Source organism: Notothenia coriiceps, unplaced genomic scaffold, assembly GCF_000735185.1.
Source record: "Notothenia coriiceps isolate Sejong01 unplaced genomic scaffold, NC01 NC01_scaffold00025436, whole genome shotgun sequence".
Classification (NCBI taxonomy): domain Eukaryota; kingdom Metazoa; phylum Chordata; class Actinopteri; order Perciformes; family Nototheniidae; genus Notothenia; species Notothenia coriiceps.
Window position 1 is genome coordinate 52,775 of NW_011358137.1, and position 19,394 is coordinate 72,168.

The following is a 19,394-nucleotide window of genomic DNA, read 5'->3' on the forward strand; positions in this document are numbered from 1 at the left end:
GTATTTGTTCATTTTTTATCACGCTTCTGCATAACAGCCCATTCGTCTCCACTTACATGAGAGCAATGTAATGCTTAGTCACAGGGTCATGGGATTATTGTTCATGTGTGGAGGCTGGGCTTGTGGATGCGAGACCCGGAGTTTGTCAGGTGGTTTTGTTACTCTTTTCTTAGTGCTATGACACACCGGATGTGAGTTTTCTGAAACTCACACACCACAGGGAATACTCTTCAAACAATCTGATGATGAGTCAATGCAAACAGGAAGATGGGACCTGTCCACCTTTTACAAAACAATGGTGATCTACAGCAAGTCCTGTGTGGAGGGGATCCAGGGGAATACTGTCCATGGCATGCTCTCAGAACCTGATGGTTCTCATTTACTAATGTCTTTTATATGTTTTTTATTAAGTGACATCCTCTCAGTCACAGCAGCAGCAGGTTTAAAGCTGGTGTGCAGGACAGACTGATTCCTGAGTGAAATGCTTTCCTCTGTATGCTGCGGGCAGGGGCCGTGGGTGGCGAATGCCATGTAGTACTCCTAATCCAGTCCAGAAAAACCCAGGCCTCTCAGTGTGAAGCTCTCCTTCAGAGAAAGACCAAGCAAATGGGTTACATCTGAAGCAGCTCAGCGCTGTTGTCTCTCATATGGTTTTCTTGTTTTGGCCATGAGTACAGGAATTCAGCTGCCTTTTGGGAAACTACCTGCTTTATTTTAGTATATATGAATGATGCACATCAGATGGGAAGGATAGAGCACCACAGGGTATCAAACAATTGAGTGCACACTCAACCAAAATTATTCTGTTTGTATTGCTCTATTTGCCTTTAAATTCATGAGTCTTAAATGGTGCTTTACACCGGACACCGATGCAACTCATTTGCCGGCGTCGGCGATTTACATGTAAACGGAAATGAAGTGACCTTGCGGTGTTGGGGAGAGCTTCAAATTTGCGGATAACGCTTCAGCTCCCCGTACAATCAGGTGAGGATCTCAGCCTGCCGTCACTCGACGTTGAATCGAAACCAAAACAGCTGAAGTTAGCTCACAGAGCTAACATCTCCTCATAATCTGTTCAGCAGACTGGAGAAAAGTTATAAATGTAGAAACCACAGACCAGTGTTGTAGTCAAGTCACCAATTCACGAGTCCAAGTCACTCTCGCAGTCACCACTCTTCGAGTCCGAGTCCAAGTCCGAGTCACCCAAGGAGAGTCCGAGTCGAGTCGCTGAGTCATCATTACCCGCGTGGTTCGAGTCCGAGTCCGAGTCACCCAAAGGAGTGTCCGAGTCGAGTCCGAGTCTCATTACCTGTTGTTCGAGTCGCGAGTCCAAGTCCCGAGTCACCTAAGAAGAGTCCAAGTCAAGTCTCGAGGTCACAAGTTCTTCATGTATTAATCTTGTGGATATATGTGTTGAATAATGTAGCTGCTCCTCTACATTGCCTTTTATCATGTCATGTTATACTAATCTGTCTATTGCAACTGCTGTGAACGGCGAGTTTGCTCACAATTCTTGTAATCAGGTGCTATTGTGGTGCCGAGAGATGGGAGTAGGAGGCGGGGTATCCGAAGCTACAAGCTAGATTTTATTTAGCATGGAACACACAATTGCACATCATGACGGGAGCGACAGACAGGCGGAACAGAAGCCCCACTAATGTCAGTGCGACATACCCCCCTGATCGGTGGGTGGAAATAATGTCATCACACCTACAATAATAAAAGCTTATTATTATTAATTTTTTATATATATACATAAACTAATTTAAAATGAAGTTTACCTTTTAGGAGAAAGTGATTATAGTTTGTATGCCAATAATTCCTATGGTAAAGTTTTCGTTTTGCACTTTTTAGGTGATAGTAAATAACGGGACTCTTATTTTAAAGAACTTTTACCGGTTAAATCGGTTTACTAATAAATATTTAGCCCCCAGAAAGCACATGGCTAACATAGCATGCAAAAGGACGTCATTCTGCATCTTAATAGCCATGGCTTTCCGTGTTATTCGGCTGAATCTTTATTTATTTATTGTCCCTGATGATAGGTGTTAGACAGCCTATTGTCTGAACCGATCCTTAGAGTATGTTGTTAGAGCCTTCTCTTCAATATTTGTTTTCCACATAACGAGCATTTTGCGCTGCTCTTTTCCAATGTGGAAGCAGAATGTGCAAAAGCATACAGCATGATGCGGGTGTGTCTTAGACAGTCTTTAGACTGGAATAGCGGGGCCCCCAGTATGAACTCGCCTCGTAGTGTGCACACGCCAGGACAGAGGACATCAAGAATCCCAGAGAAAACTTGCTCGAGTCCAAGTCCAAGTCATCATTACCTGTGTTCGAGTCCGAGTCCAAGTCCGATCCACCCAACGGAGTGTCCCGAGTCGAGTCCCGAGTCCAGTCATTATTATCTGTGTTCGAGTCCGAGTCCAAGTCCCGTGCACGAGAATTCACGAGTCCAAGTCCGAGTCGCGTCGATCAGATGCGCGAGTCCGAGTACGAGTGACGAGTCCCGAAAATCGGCACTCGAGTACGAGTTCCAGGACTCGAAGTCACTCCATCTCTGCCACAAGCCTCACTGCTTCATTTTGTCTCGCGTTGGCCTGTGGATGGAGCAGCCCTACATGTTAGCATAGCCTGATCGATCAGATCTCCACTTCACACAACACACGCATTGTTAAAAGGTGTTTCTCTACATCTGTACATTCTCCAGATCAATGAATTCATGGTTTACAAACTGATATAAGGTAGTTACCTTCGGCAATATTTGAAAACATTAAATCATTGTAAAATAATTGCATTTTATTGTTGGCCAGTGGACCTACCATAGTATCTACATCATGGAGATAAGCCCCGCCTCCTCGCCAGTGTGTCTTGTTTGGGAATGACGCGAGTAACATGAACATCAGCAGGAGAGGACTCCTTAAAGTAGAAGACACTGCAATAGCGATATACACCTGAACATCAGCCAGGAGATGGACTAATTTGAAATGTAGAGAGCACCACATACTGATATACACCAGGGGCCGTATTCAGCGAAAAGGATTCTTAGGCTACAAAGAGCTCGCTAACTGCAAAGGAGCATCAACTCCCTAAAACATAAGGGCGGTCAGTCTTAATTTAGGACTCAATTTTTTCACTAAGAGCATTCACAAAGTATCTTTAGGCCTAACAAAGTAGGCACCTAAGTTTAGGAGAGCTTAAAAGTCTCGAGAGGAGCTCCTAAAGCTCCAGTACAGACCTATTCAGCAAAGAATCTGAAAATGGCTGCGAGCCTAATGTTCTTGGAGACAAATGGAAGAGCTGTGAATTGAATCAAGAGATATACGGCAAATCGTGAGGGTATCAAACTTAATTAGTGCGGAGCGCAATAACATGCCGCGATAACAGGAATACCCGATTAGTCGCGCAAAGTTAAAAATGTTTTGGCAACACTACGATATTTAGCAACAGGGAAAATGCAACTTTGGGCCAATGCAGACGATTTAAGGAATAATGCAACCATCAGTTCAAGCCGGCCATAAAACCACACAATCCAAGCGTGCTCCTCCTAGACCACATATCAATGCCCAGATATTAGTCCGGTTTCCTTTGGCACAGCACTACAGCAGGATGCAAAGCAACCTTTGGCCATTGGGCAGGTATGCCCGTGCGGTCAGGCTGCTTTGACGGGATGCACATATATTGCGGCCTCAAAGATGAGGCGGTCGTCTGGGTCTTCCATCAACCGGCAGATTGTTTTCTTCATCATGATAGGGGGGGCCCTTTAAGCGGGCGGTATGGGCTGTATTAAAGTGTTTAAGTGCGGAAATAATGCTCAGTTGGATACATAGTTCTGCGGGGTGCTTTTAATGGCCTCCTTGATTTATGCAATTTAGCGTATTTTTATTGTTGCTCTCTCTATTTAACGCATAACAACGTCAATTAGTGGGGCGCAAAACTGTCATCCATGCTTGTATGCTACTGCACTGTCCCATAACTATTTGATAGGAATACATTTCTAGCCTAGGCTATTTCTTGTTTTCGGTGATTTAGTTGGGCCCTCCGTTTGTGGGATGTTGCGGATGAGTTTCCACCGAGAACCGCCTGGCTCTGAACAACCAATCACCGTAGCTGACCGTTTCTAAAGCTCATGCAGCGGAGAACGACGTAATCCATAGCAAGCGCGCGTCCCACTCTTAGTTACTCTAGTGATTTATCCCTTAGTAATGAGTAGGTCTCAGCGGCTTTGTGAATAACTTGTTTAAGAAAAAACTCCTACGTAAAATGTTTTAGCGCGAGTTAGGAGCACTCCTAGCTGTAAGATAAAATGCTTCGTGAATACGGCCTCAGAACATCAGCAGGAGAGGACTCTTTAAAGTAGAGACACTACATACTGATAAACACCTGAACATCAGCAGGAGAGGACTCTTTAAAGTAGAGACACTATACTGATATGAACCTGAAAATGAGCAGAATAGGGCCCCTTTAATTTATTGAAAGTGCCGTGTTGCCTGCGTTCTTAATTGAAAAGGTTGCAATAGGTGATTCTCAGGGATATAGTGAAGCTCACCAGTTGCGGAACATCTTTGCGTGGTTTTTTCAGCCTCAGCAGAGCGGCTGACTGTTGTCTCAGTATTGATGTTTCAGCAGCTGGAAAGCACTGCTGTCCACCGATGTAACACGCTGAAGTGAGAACATAATTAACTGGTTTAGCGGAGCGGCGGTTCGCAAAAGTACACACAGTCTGGACCAGTTTCACGCAATCATTTCACATTTAATGTTTGCTGCAGCAGTGAGCCTCTCAGCAGAAGGACACCTCAAGAAAATGTCACATGCAATTAAAAGTGAAAGGAGTAGCTCAGGCTCTAAATAATTCAGACAATGGAGCGTGATCTGGAAATTGGCTCCAAATACTGCAGCGCTGCACTTTCCCCTTCACATACCTGGATATTTTAAAGGCTGTTGTGGAAAACTAGAACAGTATCAGTTCCAATCATTACCATATCATACGTCATACTTTATTATTTATTCAAAGGTATCTTTGCATTCATCAAATGTGAGCAAAACTGAGGAGGGTGAAAATACAGTTCTTAATGATGTGGGTAAAGCCATATCCATTCTTGGATTTGGACTTATACTTTTAGAGAGGACATTTCTGAGGGGCTCCCAACAGACACTACTCCCCCTTTGAAAACTGTTTTATTATGTCTTCTGTGAGAAAGTGTGTCCATTAAAAAAAACAGCCATGATGAACTGATGTCATCAGTCATAGTATAGATGGGACACACAGGCGTATGAAATAAAATAAACATTGTTTTTTCATGGAGTTTGGGCCATTTTGCTTCCATAACATGTTCTTTTAAATAGTGTACAGAAAATAGCTACATTTGTATATTTTTGTATGTATATTCTCTTAAAGGTAAGCATTAAATAATGCATGATTTGCCTATTGAAACATAATTATTTAAAAAACTAGACTGAAAGTAATCAACTTGAGGAGTTTCACTGTGTTATCCAATATTAGTTTGACCCTGTTCACCTGTAGTCAAATCTCAACTTCAGTAGCAATAATGTCAAACATGCAAAATTGTATTTCTATCTATATTCTAACGTTTGTTTACTGAGAGGTTTCTCCATATATCCTTCATAGCCTAATTTATGGAACATGTTATTCCTAAAAGATAACTTATATATGTGTTCTCATTAATGGAGTGTTCATAGACATATCCAATATTCCTTCTAGAATACTCCTTTGAGAGAAACATTTTACTCTCACATTTTAACAAACTGTTCTGTTCAGAAATATATTCAAATTAAGATAATGCCAAATTGTCCTCATTTGAAACACCTTTCAGAAGACACAGAAGGCTGAGTGCTGTGATAAAGAGTTCATTTTAAAAGTGAAGTGTGGTGTGTCTCCCTGGTCATCTGTGCATTATTGAGACAGAGGAGCGGAGGCAGGGCGGACAATGGAGACCCAAGTGAGAGGCTTCTGGGACTCAGTCCAGAACCACCAGTGTGTAAATGAAGACAATAACCAATGAATGCTCCCTGACTTCTCCTCTGTGTTCCTCCAGCAGCGCACCAGGTCCGGACCGGCACCTGCGAGGTGGTGGCGCTGCACCGCTGCTGTAACAAGAACAAGATCGAGGAGCGCTCCCAAACTGTGAAGTGCTCCTGCTTCCCCGGGCAGGTGGCCGGGACCACCCGAGCAGCCCCCTCCTGTGTCGACGGTACGCTGCAGAGCAATGCATCATGGGCCGTGATCAGGTTCTAACCAGTCATCAGGGTACACTTCTGTCAGGGTTTAGAGCAGAGCAGGGTGGACCCTAATGCAGACTGACTAAAGTTCAACCGAAAATACCTTTAATCAGTAGAGCAGGACAAGGCAAGGCCAAACTAAAGTAACAAAACCCTCCATAGGATAATCCAGAACAATTCCTCAAACAACTTACAAGCAACTGACAACAGCTAACAGAGAACCAGAACTCAAACACATGCAGGACTAATCACAAGGAGAAGACACAGCTGGGGAAGGGGGGACAACACAAGGTGAACTGAATCAGTAATCCACATGAGGGAAACACAGAGACAGGAAGTAACAACAGACATAACACGGGGGGGGGAATAGACAGACTGGACACCTTTACTGGGATCATCCATAGGTGTTTTAGCAATAAGTAGATTATCATTACAGTGTATTAAAGGAAATGCACATGCCTTCAGTCATGAAGCAGAATGTTCTGGACACACATTTCAGTTATTATCTCCAGTGCAGAGCATGTGTGTGTCCCAGACAAAAGGTCATGCTCCAGGACACTGTCGTCAAATTTCATGGGATTTTTTCATAAACAATAGTCACCAAGCAAATGATATGATATGATATGAATCACATTTCATAATTGAAGCCCAGCGTTAAGGTGAGCAATTATCCCAAACAATTATTAAACTTTCAGTCCAGATTTCTAATGTTCTTTGCTTGAATTGGATAAAAGCAGTCAACCATGTTAAGCTGATACACAAAATGGATTTCCGCTCTTATAAACAATAGTACAACAAACCAGACAAATTATAACATTTTGAGATGATCAAGGTCTGTTAGAACTTCGGCTAGGGCGGGGCCATCTTCAGTATTCTGATACAGTCAATCACAGGGGATGTTGGTTCAACCACAAAGTGAGGGGCCACAGGACAGGCAAAGAGCGAGGAAGGCCACCAATGTATTGCTCCTAGATGTACAAAATAGCTTCAGAGGTTTTAATCCAAGTGGAACAGTCCAATTGGTATACACTGCCAGCCTAACCACATGACAAACTCCAGTACTGAAAAGTGTCAAAGCAGAAGTTCCTATGCTTAAATTATTTCTTGTAGCTCCTCTGTCCAATTGTATAGACATCTATGAAGAAACGACCATACTTCTCAACCTTAATGGTCTTCTTTAATATGGATCAGAATCAGAAATCCTTTATTTGTCCCACAGAGGCGAAAGGTCTATTTTGTAAATGACTGTCCAATTTAGAGTAAAATAGGTGATACAGCTGTGCATGCTCTAGGGCAGTGGTTCCCAACCTGGGGGCGTGCCAAAGATCAAAGGGGTTTATTTTTTTAATTGTACATATAATTGTAACGCAATACATGATTGTCGCAAAAAGCCTTGTCTCTACATTACAATAAAATATAAAAAAATATTGATTAATTGGTTTAAAAAAGATTGAAGTTAGTAGCTATTAAAGGCATAAAAAGACAGAAATGTATAATTCTTTCTTCAATAGAAATGTTTCTTCTGCCCGTAAAGTGTCCAAACCGGGCTTTTCTGGATAAGCGCATTTTAAAAACATAGTCATTGTCCATGCCGGTTTTAGTTGGATTATTGGTCACAGTTGCTCCGATCAGATCGGTCTCCTCCATTTTGTAGATTATTTACGACTTTTGAATCCACATAAACACATCGGCAAAATCCGGCTTACTTTGNATGCAATGCATCATCATTTATAAAAAGGGTAGTATTTCTATTTTCTATACCGTATCGTAACGTTGCTGATTGGCTAATGGTTACACAAGCCACAAAATCGTTATGACATCATAAAGTGGCCAAAATCTGATCAGACAGGTTTTTATATAAATGGATCAGGACAAAAAGAGAGCGAATCTTTTTTCCTTTAACTTCTAGAATCTCTTTACACAGAGGGGACACATGTTTATGTATAAAAGACCTGAAAACGTGGATTTTGCATAATAGGTGACCTTTAAAGTTTTCTTCTTTAGTGAATATATTTCAGATATATTATTAATAATTAATTAGAAATGGCGAGCAGACAGTGTATCTTTATTTATCCTTCTAAATGTAACTCACTATTTAAATTCTAGTTGTTCTTTTTGCATGGCGACAGCAACAATGGCAACTTTTATCGTCTGATTACAGCCTTGTGCTTTCTCTCCATCAGACTGCAGTGAGACTTTCACCACCTCTACCGGCTCCTTCTTTTCACCAAACTTCCCCAGCTACTACCCCAACAACAGAGACTGTATCTTCAAGATCATTGTTGAGGTCAACATGCAGATAATGCTGAACTTCACCAGCTTTGACATGGAGGGCGCTCCTCCCGTCTGCAGATATGACTCTGTTGAGATCAGGTAAGGATGAAAGTGGTAGGATTTGTCTTTAATGTGGAGAAGAGCCAGAAATCTGCTGTGCACAAAAATCTAGATTGTAAAATTTGAATGCCTTGTTTTGTTTTTGCAGGGATGGTGGCTATGAGACGTCTCCCCGGATCGGAAAGTTCTGCTCCAATCAGGCGCCTCCAGTCCTGGTATCCCATAGCAACCGTCTTTGGGTCAGATTTCGCTCGGATAGCCGTGTCTCGCTTAGTGGATTCATGGCCCACTGGGATGGCACACAGACGGGTGAGTGGTTAATACTTTTTAATATTGTTAAATGTACAGATTAAGCAGAGAAGGTAATGGAGTCACGCCCTCTACCACTGGAATTTGAAAGTCTGTATTAATGTCTAATTAATTCTCAAATGTGACGAATTCATGGAAATACACACTTTTTTTTAATTCAAATTGAACGTTTTTGGCCCTGTAAGTATCCAGAATATTTTCGGGAACAGTTATAACGGTATAAAAAAGACCTAACTTTAGTCCAAGTGGAAAGATTTGTTACGTTTGCTCTTTGCATTTCATTTTGCACATTGAAACTTTATTTAAATTGAGTCAAAGCAATTCTTTTTTTCCCTAGCTTGACCACATCCACCAATTCTCTTAAAAAAACGAAACACATAAAATGCCTCATTCCTTTGCGTCTTCCAGTCACTAGTTATCTTACCGTTTAATTGATTTCATTCCTATTTCCAAGGCTGTGGAGGGACGTTGGCGACGGTCTCTGGAGGATTCTCCTCCCCTAACTTCCCGCTGCCCTACCATCCTAACGCTGAGTGCTACTGGAGCATCAGGACTAGCGAGGGCAGCAAGCTGGAGCTCTCCTTCTCCGACTTCCACCTGGAGTCCAGCACCGCCTGCTCTTATGACTACCTGGCTGTGAGTACTGTCGCTCAGTGTGGGAGCATTTGTTTTTAGAGAAATAGTTTCCAGGCTTGAACAGTGTGGTAGGTAGCAAAAACAAGGGTACAAACACATCAATACATTTTTTTAAGGTATATTTATACATTCCCTGACTCATCTTTAAGTACTTGAAGGATAGATTTAAGTAAAAAACGACCGTAAAAATGTTTTTTCGTATTGTGTTTTGTTTGTTTTGATTTCATAAATGTAGCCAAATTTGAGTTCTGCTTTTCTTTATTTTCTGGTAATGCAATAGTGTGATCATTGGTGTGGTTTATCTATCTCTGTGTGTGTGTGTGTGTGTGTGTGTGTGTGTGTGTGTGTGTGTGTGTGTGTGTGTGTGTGTGTGTGTGTGTGTGTGTGTGTGTGTGTGTGTTCAGGTGTATGATGGGAACAGCAGCACTTCTCCAGAGCTGGCCAGGTTGTGTGGCAGTCAGCCGCCCAGCCCCATCAGCTCCTCCAGCCATCACCTCTACGTCAAACTGCGCACGGACAGCAGCGTCAGCACAGGAGGCTTTGTTGCATCATACACCGCCAGTACGCAAACACACACACACACACACACACACACACACACACACACACACACACACACACACACACACACACACACGCTGGAAATATATTCTGAAAGGGTGTGCAGATGCAAAAAAAGAGCTACATTTTGGTAGCTTTGGAACATTAAGTCAGGCTTTCTGTGCAGCTGCTCCTCGTCTGTGGAATTCCCTCCCAGACCACCTGAGGACTCCACAGACCACTGATGCCTTCAAGAAAGGCTTGAAAACCTTTCTTTTTAAAAAAGCTTTTGATTAAAATTTAGTTTATTTTGTTTGTTTTTATTATGCCTCATGTACTGTAGCACCTTGGGATTGCTGTGAGCAATGAAAGGTGCTTTATAAATCGAATTTATTATTATTATTATTATTATTAAGTGTTGAGTTGCATGGGCATATTTTACTGAACTCCCAAGAAAAGTGTTTCAATTTTATTGCAGCGTCTAATAGTGTCTGGTTATGTTGCTGTCAGATTGCAGAGGCATCCTGCTCTCCGGCCCCAAAGGAGTGGTGGAGTCCCTGAACTTCCCCAACGAATACCCGTCCAACAAAGAGTGCAGCTGGACCATCCAGGCCACCACCGGGAACACCGTCAACTACACCTTCACTGCCTTCCAGCTGGAGGCCACCTCAAGCTTTTGCGACTATGACTACATCAAGGTACAAAAATCGATTTATCAGCTGAAACGCAGATCAATCATATCTATTTTCTGAAAGCCCTACATTTCCTTGTCATTTCTCCAGTGTTAGTTTTGTCTATGCACTACTCTCAGCTCAAAACACTTTGTCCCTAGCTCTTTGACGGGCCGAACCTTCAATCCCCTGTGATCGGTACCTTCTGTGGATTCAATCCCCCCCCCGCCAACACCACCACCAGCTCAGCGCTGACCTTGTTGTTCAGAACAGACGACTCGCAGTCCCTGTCCGGCTTCAGGATGATGTGGTATCAGAATGGTGAGAGGGAAATGTTTTCAATTTCTTCAACATTCGAAGAGAGGGTGTTTGGCCTTTCTGGAAGTCTCTTGGTTGGAACAGATTGAAAACACATTCTTTATTCACCTGTGAGATGCTGTGTGTCCCTGCAGGCTGCGGGGGGGAACTCTCCGGTCCCAGAGGCTCCTTCAACAGCCCAGACTATCCCAACAAGTACCCAGAGAACAGGGAGTGTATCTGGTACATCAGCACCTCACCTGGCAGCAGCATCACCCTCACTATCCACGAGTTCAGTGTGGAGTTCCACCAAGACTGCAACTACGATGTCCTGGAAGTAAGACATGGACCCATCTGCCTGCTATTGTGATGGTTTAAAATTCTGACTATATTTAAGTGAGAAAATGAATGGAGGAAAAGTGTGCTTTTTTCATCTTAATCAGAAATTCAGTCGAGGAGAATCAGTTTTTCATTTTCACAATGTAGCTGAGTAACACAGGCAGTGAAGCTGGCAGGAAAAGAGCAGCAGTTGGTGACACCATGTGTCGGACTGTGGTAGTAGCACTTTACTGTAGCTGCTTGAAGTGGAGGTAACTTACTGTACTACTGTTTAGACTAGGAGAGTAATCTAAAAGAATGCAATGCATCATCATTTATAAAAAGGGTAGTATTTCTATTTTCTATACCGTATCGTAACCTGCATACTAACTTCCCTACTGGACTTAAACTCCCACTGTACATTTTACATTTATATTTAATTTAACATTGAATAATCAATTTCTTGCACAATAATATCCTGCATTATATTTGCTACTGGACATTTGTATTTCCACATCTATATTCTCCACATGTATATATATGTTTTAATGCTATTTTATTTCTATTTCAGAAACATTTTGGACTGTTTATTTCTTGTGTCTTAATTTCTCTTATGTACATTGCCTTGTTTTTTATGCTGCTGCAACGCAAACATTTCCCCAATTGATCAATAAAGTACCTATCTGTCTATCTAAGAAAAATGGTATGACTAAAGAAATGACTCAGCTTTGAACAGTATCGCATTTTCACCTTTGCCCTTTCATTTGATCTTCCCCTCAGGTGTATGGAGGCCCTGACCTGTTGGCCCCTCAGCTGGCCAAGCTGTGCACCACCACCTCCAGCCCGCTGCAGGTCTCCAGCACCGGCAACCTGCTGACGGTGCGCTTCAAGTCCGACGGCTATGTCAGCGGGAGAGGATTCAACGCAAGCTGGGCCGAGGTTCAGGGAGGTGGGTGGACATCACTGACCGGAGCCTCTGTGACACTAAAGCACATTTGACAATATAATATGCTCTGTATCTGTATCATAAGGGGGTAAGAGTAACAAGTTCATAAGTAAAGTGAAAATGCAAATGATGTTTATGAATGCAGGGTGTATTTTTAACTAAAAGAAAAAAATAGGGCGAAATCCACTTTTGATTTTGTGTGTGAATTTTTTTAATGCTAAACAAATTACTTACTAACCATGGTCCTTAATTTGAGAAAAGGTGGTACATCAGAGACTCTCAGTTAGCTTTAATGGACTGTCGTTCTCCCTGCAGGCTGTGGAGGGCCCGTCACTGCTCCATCAGGCGAGATCCACTCTCCGTTGTACCCCGGCAGCTATCCCAACAACGTGGACTGTTCCTGGGTCATCAGCGTGGATCCCAGCCACCGAGTCTTCTTAAACTTCTCTGACCTGGATATTGAGTTTCATAGCAACTGCACCTGGGACTATGTGGCTGTGAGTGACTGAATTTGGAACATTTAATAAGCAGTTCAACACAACTCCCAGCTCTTTCCTTATCCTGGGGTTTCATGTGGGTAGGTTACATAAATCTAATGAAACACTATTTGTATCCCTCTTTTAGATCCATGACGGTCCAAGCATATCTTCCCCTCTGCTTGCCCTTGTGTGTGGCACCACTCCTCCCTCCATCACTGCCACCCAGAACACCATCTATGTTCGCTTCAGGTCCGACTCCAGCCGCAGCCACCGTGGATTCAGCGCTCGCTTCTCTGAGGGTGGGCCTCCTTTAACCTCTCTGTTAATATCACTAGAACGTTGATGAAATCCATAAATCCAAAACAGACCACACTCAGATTTGCTTTGTTGTTCACATAATAAGACATTCTTTAGGAGACTGAGAACATACGGGTAAATACACAACTGATTTCAGATTATTATAAGATTATTGCTCTTTCCATAAATGAAGCAACGATCGCAATGTTCAATGTAAACACACAGGAAGTCACTGTGGGTTGAATTGTATTAGATTATTGTGTTGCAATTCTGCCTTGCATACTCAATTTATGTATTAAAAAAGAGGCTTACACATAGCTTTAAGCAATTCCAGTGATAAATAAACTGAATGAATACATCAATTTACCTCTCCAAAGATATACTCTCCACAATAGCATCATTTTAGCCAAAATCCATTACTTAATTTCAGCAAAAACAAAGCATATCTGTCTCTTTAAAACATGAATTCTCAGTCTGTAAATGTTATTCTCAACAGCTTGTGGTGCATCCATAACAACCAATGATATCGGAGGTGCCATTTCCTCGCCCCGGTACCCATCACCATACCCGTCCAATCAGAACTGTAGTTGGATCATAAAAGCCCAGGAACCATGTGAGTTGGGTTATTTAATGACTTTAAAATAATATGCATAACATATGTTGTTCTTCTCACCTTTGCCTTGTGTTTCTGTGGCCAGTCAATCATGTGACGCTGTCCTTCACTGACTTTGAGTTGGAGATGATTAACTCCAACTGCTCCCATGATGCTCTGGAGATCCTGGATGGAGACAACTACCAGGCGCCTTCTATAGGTAGTTAATGTGTGTGTGCTGGTGTGTGAGAGAGTAAGATAACAATAGAACTGTATTTATTAACATTACTGTGCTGAATTTGGTTGAATGCAACACGTCTACTAGGGCTGCTCAATTAATCGTATTTTAATCGCAATTACGATTATGGCTTGCAACGATTACGAAAACAACGTAATCAAAAGAAACAACGATTTTTTTTAATTCTTTTTTTTTTATTTTTTTTTTTTATTGTTTTTTCAGTTGAGTTATACTTAAAGTAACTGTTAAAAACATACTGTTCACATTTTTTTTCTCAATAAATTGACGTTTTCAAAGTAAATGGATAATCGTTTTTAATAATTGTGATATCAATTATTGACCCAAATAATCGAGATCATGAATTTTGCCATAATCGAGCAGCCCTAACGTCTACTGCTTGTTGAATCAGAGAAACGTGTACATTCTAATGTAATGTCAAATGTTGTCAGGGCGCTACTGTGGCTACGAAGTCCCTCACCCTGTGACCTCCTTCAGTAACGCCCTGGTGGTAAACTTCATATCCGACCGCTCGGTCTCCAAAAGAGGGTTCAGAGCCACCTACTCAGCCTCCACCTCCAGTAAGATACACCGGTGCTGCTACACACACACACACACACACACACACACACACACACACACACACACACACACACACACACACACACACACACACACACACACACACTGATATTGACTCCATGGAAACTCCTTTTTACTCAGGTTGTGGAGGAGAGCTGGTGATGGAGAGCGGTGCATTTAACAGTCCCAACTATCCTGATGCTTATCCGCCTAATGTGGAGTGTGTGTGGACCATCAAGAGCTCACCAGGGAACCGCCTGCAGCTCTCATTCATGTTAGTCCATTTGATGTAATATTATAAATATATATTATTGTTCTTCAGTATCAGTGATAGTCTTCTTGTGTTTTTGTTCAGTATCTTCCAGCTGGAGGGAGACCCGTCCTGTGACAATGACTTCCTGGAGATCAGAGAGGGGGACTCCGCCGGGCCTCTGGTCGGTCGCTTCTGTGGCTCCTCGCTGCCCTCCAACTACACCTCTGTGGTGGGGCACATCCTGTGGGTGAAGTTCGTCTCAGACGCCTCCATCAGCGGAGCCGGGTTCAGAGCCACCTTCGCTCACTGTGAGTGTGACACACATCAGATTCAGGTTTATTGCGGAGCAGGTTCACACATACTTTGCTTTGGTGGATAATGGTGCATATACGAAAAGAGAGAGATAAAATATTAAAATGTGCAAAAAAAAGATACAAGTATAATACATATATCTAAAAAATGTAATGTGATAAAAATAATTTAAAAGAAATATATAGACATAATAAGCTCAATAAAAATGTGCAAATTGGACAAATATATATAACTGTGTTGCTTTAATTAATTTAACAGACAACACATACGAGAGGAAGAAGAGAGATTATATATTAAGAAAGGAAAACAGAACGGTCATAATAGAATAAATATAGAACTATTATTTGAAACGGTTTAACATTTAAAGGATTCAATTTAAGGATTTAAAAAGGAAAATATATTTTTCAAGAAATAGAAATATCATAGTACAACAAGAATATCATATATTATGTGAAGTATATCTGTAATCCAAGTACTTTTAACATACAGCAACTGAATATAAACACCAATCTTTTTTATATTTAGAGAATAAGAAATCAAACTTTGATTTCCTCCCTGTTTCTCAGTGTATGGTAATGATGTGACGGGGGAGATTGGTCAGATAGCGTCCCCGCTGTACCCCAGAATGTACCCCCAATACTCCCACTACCGCTGGACCATCACAGTGGATGGAGACAGCTTCGTCCAGGTCCGCTTCCTGGACATGGACATAGAGGACACGCAGGACTGCTTCTACGATCACCTCAAAGTGAGATAGCGTTGATGTCAAATCATATACATCTCCTTTATTTAACCACCGAAGTGTCCATTAATACCTCGTCCTTTCTTTCCCTGCAGGTATTTGATGGCCCCAGTATTCATTACTACCCCCTTGGAAAACTCTGTGGTCTGTCCCTGCCCTTTCCCATCAGAAGTTCAGGAAGCGCCCTCACCCTGCAGTTCATGTCAGATTCATTAGGGACAGGAAAAGGTTTCCTGGTGGAATGGACGGCTGTTCAGGACTCTGGACCCACACCCACTGTCCCCCCAGGTCAGACAGTTCGTCCCTTTGAGTCCTTTTACATGATCCAAAAAACATTTTAAAGCACATTTTAACAACATTTTCAAGTGTTTTTCAGCATGTCCAAACCCTTAAATGTCCATGTTTTAGTAAGTAATTTCCTGCCTCATGTGGCAAACAGAATTCATGGCAATATTTATTTGTGGATATCCTGCAACAATGACATATAATACTTTGCCCCAGAAACCTAGTTCAAGTTTTTTTCTGCAACTAGTCTCCTGATTGGTCCAAAAAACAAAACTACAATTAAGACCAATACTTTAACACACTTTGGACACGTTGACCTCCTGATGCCTTTATTCTTCAACAGCTTGCTAACAGTGTCAGTCTTTTTTGTGCTATTCGAGTGAGACTGCAACATATGCAAAGTTCATTATATGTATACATTGCTTTCCTGACTAAAAAAAGGGAAGTGTGATTTATAAACTGAAAAGTACATAATTAAATCCTAACCAAATCACTGTGAACCAAATTTACAATAAATGACTTGTGTTTATATTACCTATAATCTATTATTGTATAGTGTATGTTTCTACAATAACTGTAACACAAGGTCATCATACTTCTTCAGTACAGTGCTATCTGCTATCTTAATAAAAGTGTGTTTTTCGTCAGGTGCCTGTGGCGGCGTGCTGATGACGGGGGAGACTCCTGGCTTCCTCTTCTCCCCCGGCTGGCCTGAGAACTACCTCCCGAACCAGGAGTGCACCTGGCTGATCCGCTCTCCAGACTCCACAGTGGAGCTCAACCTGCTGTACCTGGACATGGATGATCACCCCATGTGCTACTTCGACAGCCTCGTCATCAGGGATGGTAAGACGGTGTGGAGAAAAAGAACCAAACCTGGTTTCACACATTTGAATTAGCTTGTTTCTTTTTTTACTAATTCTCTATTTAAATTACGTATATTAAGTAGGACTTCAAGTAATAGTTATTCTCACTATCAATTAATTTGTCGATTATTTTCTCAATGAAATAGAAGTTTGGTCCAAAAAACGTCAGAAAATGTCGATCAGTGTTTCCCAAAGCCCTAGAAGAAGCTTCTTAAAATGTGTCCTTTACTCAAAGATATTCACTTTACTGTCGAAAAGAAGTAAAGAAAACAGAAAATATCCAAATGTAAGAAAATGGATTCAGGGAATTTTGGCTTTCATCGTAAAAAATGTTTTACTCTAACCTATTAATCAAGTATGTATTAATCTTCACAGCTTTAATATTAAGCATGTATTACATAACATAACGTGTGTGTGTTGTCAGGTGCTTCCAGTGTGTCCCCAGAGCTGGCCACAGTGTGTGGGCGGGACCCTCCGTCTTCCCTCCGCTCCACAGGAGACACCATGTACATCCACTTCTCCTCCGACAGCAGCGTCCACGGCCGAGGCTTCAACGCCTCCTACTCCAGAGGTAACAGCAGAGATCACATGACCTCCTCTTACAACTTGTTTTATTATGTTTATGTTTTCTACCTGGCAATAAAATTGATTCTGATAATAAGATGAAGTAATAAAACTACTGAGAAGTCGGTTATTGGTTGGTCAGACGCCATGTTCATTATATTAATCGTCTTTTTAAGGTTGTGGTGGCGTGTTGGATATGGACCGGGGCGTGCTGAGCAGCCCCCAATACCCCCAGAACTACCTGCCCAATGAGGACTGCAGCTGGCATGTGATGGTGACGCCGGGCTTCAGGGTGTCCGTCACCTTCCAGAGCCCCTTCCAGATCGAGGGCTACGGGAGTGTGTGCAGCTCAGGAGACTACCTGGAGGTACGCCCGTCATTGTTCACAGTCCGATTAGCAGGTTAAGGCACGAGAATGGAATTGAGAGATGACGTGGCCATTAACAGTCAACGTCCTACCTACCTCTATAGACTGGCACCAATGGCATATGAAAACAAGCATCCGTTTTCTGATTATGATACGACATAACCTGCATTCATATGCAAATATCTGTTTTTAGAGAACACAAAAAACGTTATCTTTTATCTTATTTTCCCCTCTTTCTGTCTGATGAATGATTGGCGTTAATGATCAGTTGGTAAATCATGTATTGAATTACTTCTCTTGCTTCTGTCTCCACAGCTCAGGAATGGTCCGGATGCTTCCGCCCCGCTGATAGGGGGACGTCTCTGTGGTGCGTCCGCCCCCTCCGTCCAGCAGACGACCGACAACCACCTCTTCATGCGCTTTGTTTCTGACGCCAGCAACGAGGGCTCCGGCTTCAAGCTGACCTTTGAAGCCCACAGTCTGGGTATAAGTTCCATTTGATCTGTCGCAACAGCATTCATCGACATGTGTGGTGTACGTGCAGCAGTGCCATATAATGCCATTAAGTGATCAATGACTTTTCAATGGAAAGCCCAGATATTGACGGTGTGATGGAGTGGGTGGAGTGGCCATTAGAATACCAGGAAGTATCTTCATGGACTTCTACATTTAAGCTTTTATGTCCGTAGTGTCCTAACAAAGGGCTTTCTTGCTGTCTTCCTGCAGCCTGTGGAGGCTTCATTGAGCTGAATGATAACGATCCTCCGGGGTACATCACCTCCCCCAACTACCCTCAGAACTACCCCAAGAACATCGACTGTGTCTGGGTCATATCCGTGCCCAACGGAGAAGCTGTCCAGATCGACTTTGAGGATGATTTCTACATTGAACCCAGCTCCAGGTACAGATGCTACTCAAAACTGTTATTTGGTCATTTTAACATTTATTTATTGTGGTTGTTGCTATTTTTAAGTTTCATGTTCGGATTTATTAAGAGGTGGATAGAAAATCATCCTTATCCCTGCAAAGAAAGGTATGATAATTTACAAATGAGCTGTACACATACCTTAGACCGTACATTGTTGGAGAACCCCTACCCTGAAACCTGAGGAGTATTTTAGGATTCTCTTCACTTCTTCCAGCAACTCGTTGGTGATCACAACATGTTATGTTTTTCTCAGCTGTGCCTACGACTATTTGGAGCTGCTTGACGGATCCACTTCCAACGATGTTGTTATTTCGCATCTCTGTGGCAACACCCGGCCGTCTACCCAGCATTCATCAGGCTCCTCCATGCTGCTGCGGTTCCGCACCGACACCAGCGTCACGCACAAAGGCTTCAAGGCAAAGTACTCCATCGGTAGGCAAATATCCGAAAATATTTTCCAAACCCTATGCTTAATTAAACTCTAATTAGGACACAGTCGGCCCTAACCTATCAAATCAAACTATATATAAGAAAAACATGTATTATCAATGTCAGACTTTGTGTTACCCATTGTTTTGGTGATATTGTGGTGTCAAAGCGA

At 42.3% G+C, this 19,394-nt stretch overlaps 1 protein-coding gene across 1 annotated transcript in view; it reads left to right on the forward strand.

The window, feature by feature from the left end:
- cubn (cubilin (intrinsic factor-cobalamin receptor)) overlaps window positions 1–19,394 on the forward strand; it is a 35,679-nt gene that overhangs the window by 7,819 nt on the left and 8,466 nt on the right. Inside the window, exons 13-35 of the mRNA XM_010783582.1 lie at window positions 8,424–8,613; window positions 8,723–8,883; window positions 9,338–9,519; window positions 9,924–10,080; window positions 10,570–10,757; window positions 10,892–11,051; window positions 11,183–11,364; window positions 12,126–12,294; window positions 12,607–12,788; window positions 12,916–13,069; window positions 13,564–13,680; window positions 13,766–13,879; window positions 14,347–14,475; window positions 14,618–14,750; window positions 14,832–15,037; window positions 15,608–15,789; window positions 15,879–16,071; window positions 16,717–16,914; window positions 17,359–17,505; window positions 17,675–17,865; window positions 18,181–18,349; window positions 18,592–18,766; window positions 19,047–19,225. Coding sequence (XP_010781884.1) covers window positions 8,424–8,613; window positions 8,723–8,883; window positions 9,338–9,519; window positions 9,924–10,080; window positions 10,570–10,757; window positions 10,892–11,051; window positions 11,183–11,364; window positions 12,126–12,294; window positions 12,607–12,788; window positions 12,916–13,069; window positions 13,564–13,680; window positions 13,766–13,879; window positions 14,347–14,475; window positions 14,618–14,750; window positions 14,832–15,037; window positions 15,608–15,789; window positions 15,879–16,071; window positions 16,717–16,914; window positions 17,359–17,505; window positions 17,675–17,865; window positions 18,181–18,349; window positions 18,592–18,766; window positions 19,047–19,225 — 3,858 coding nt within the window. The remainder of the gene's footprint in view (window positions 1–8,423; window positions 8,614–8,722; window positions 8,884–9,337; window positions 9,520–9,923; window positions 10,081–10,569; window positions 10,758–10,891; window positions 11,052–11,182; window positions 11,365–12,125; window positions 12,295–12,606; window positions 12,789–12,915; window positions 13,070–13,563; window positions 13,681–13,765; window positions 13,880–14,346; window positions 14,476–14,617; window positions 14,751–14,831; window positions 15,038–15,607; window positions 15,790–15,878; window positions 16,072–16,716; window positions 16,915–17,358; window positions 17,506–17,674; window positions 17,866–18,180; window positions 18,350–18,591; window positions 18,767–19,046; window positions 19,226–19,394) is intronic.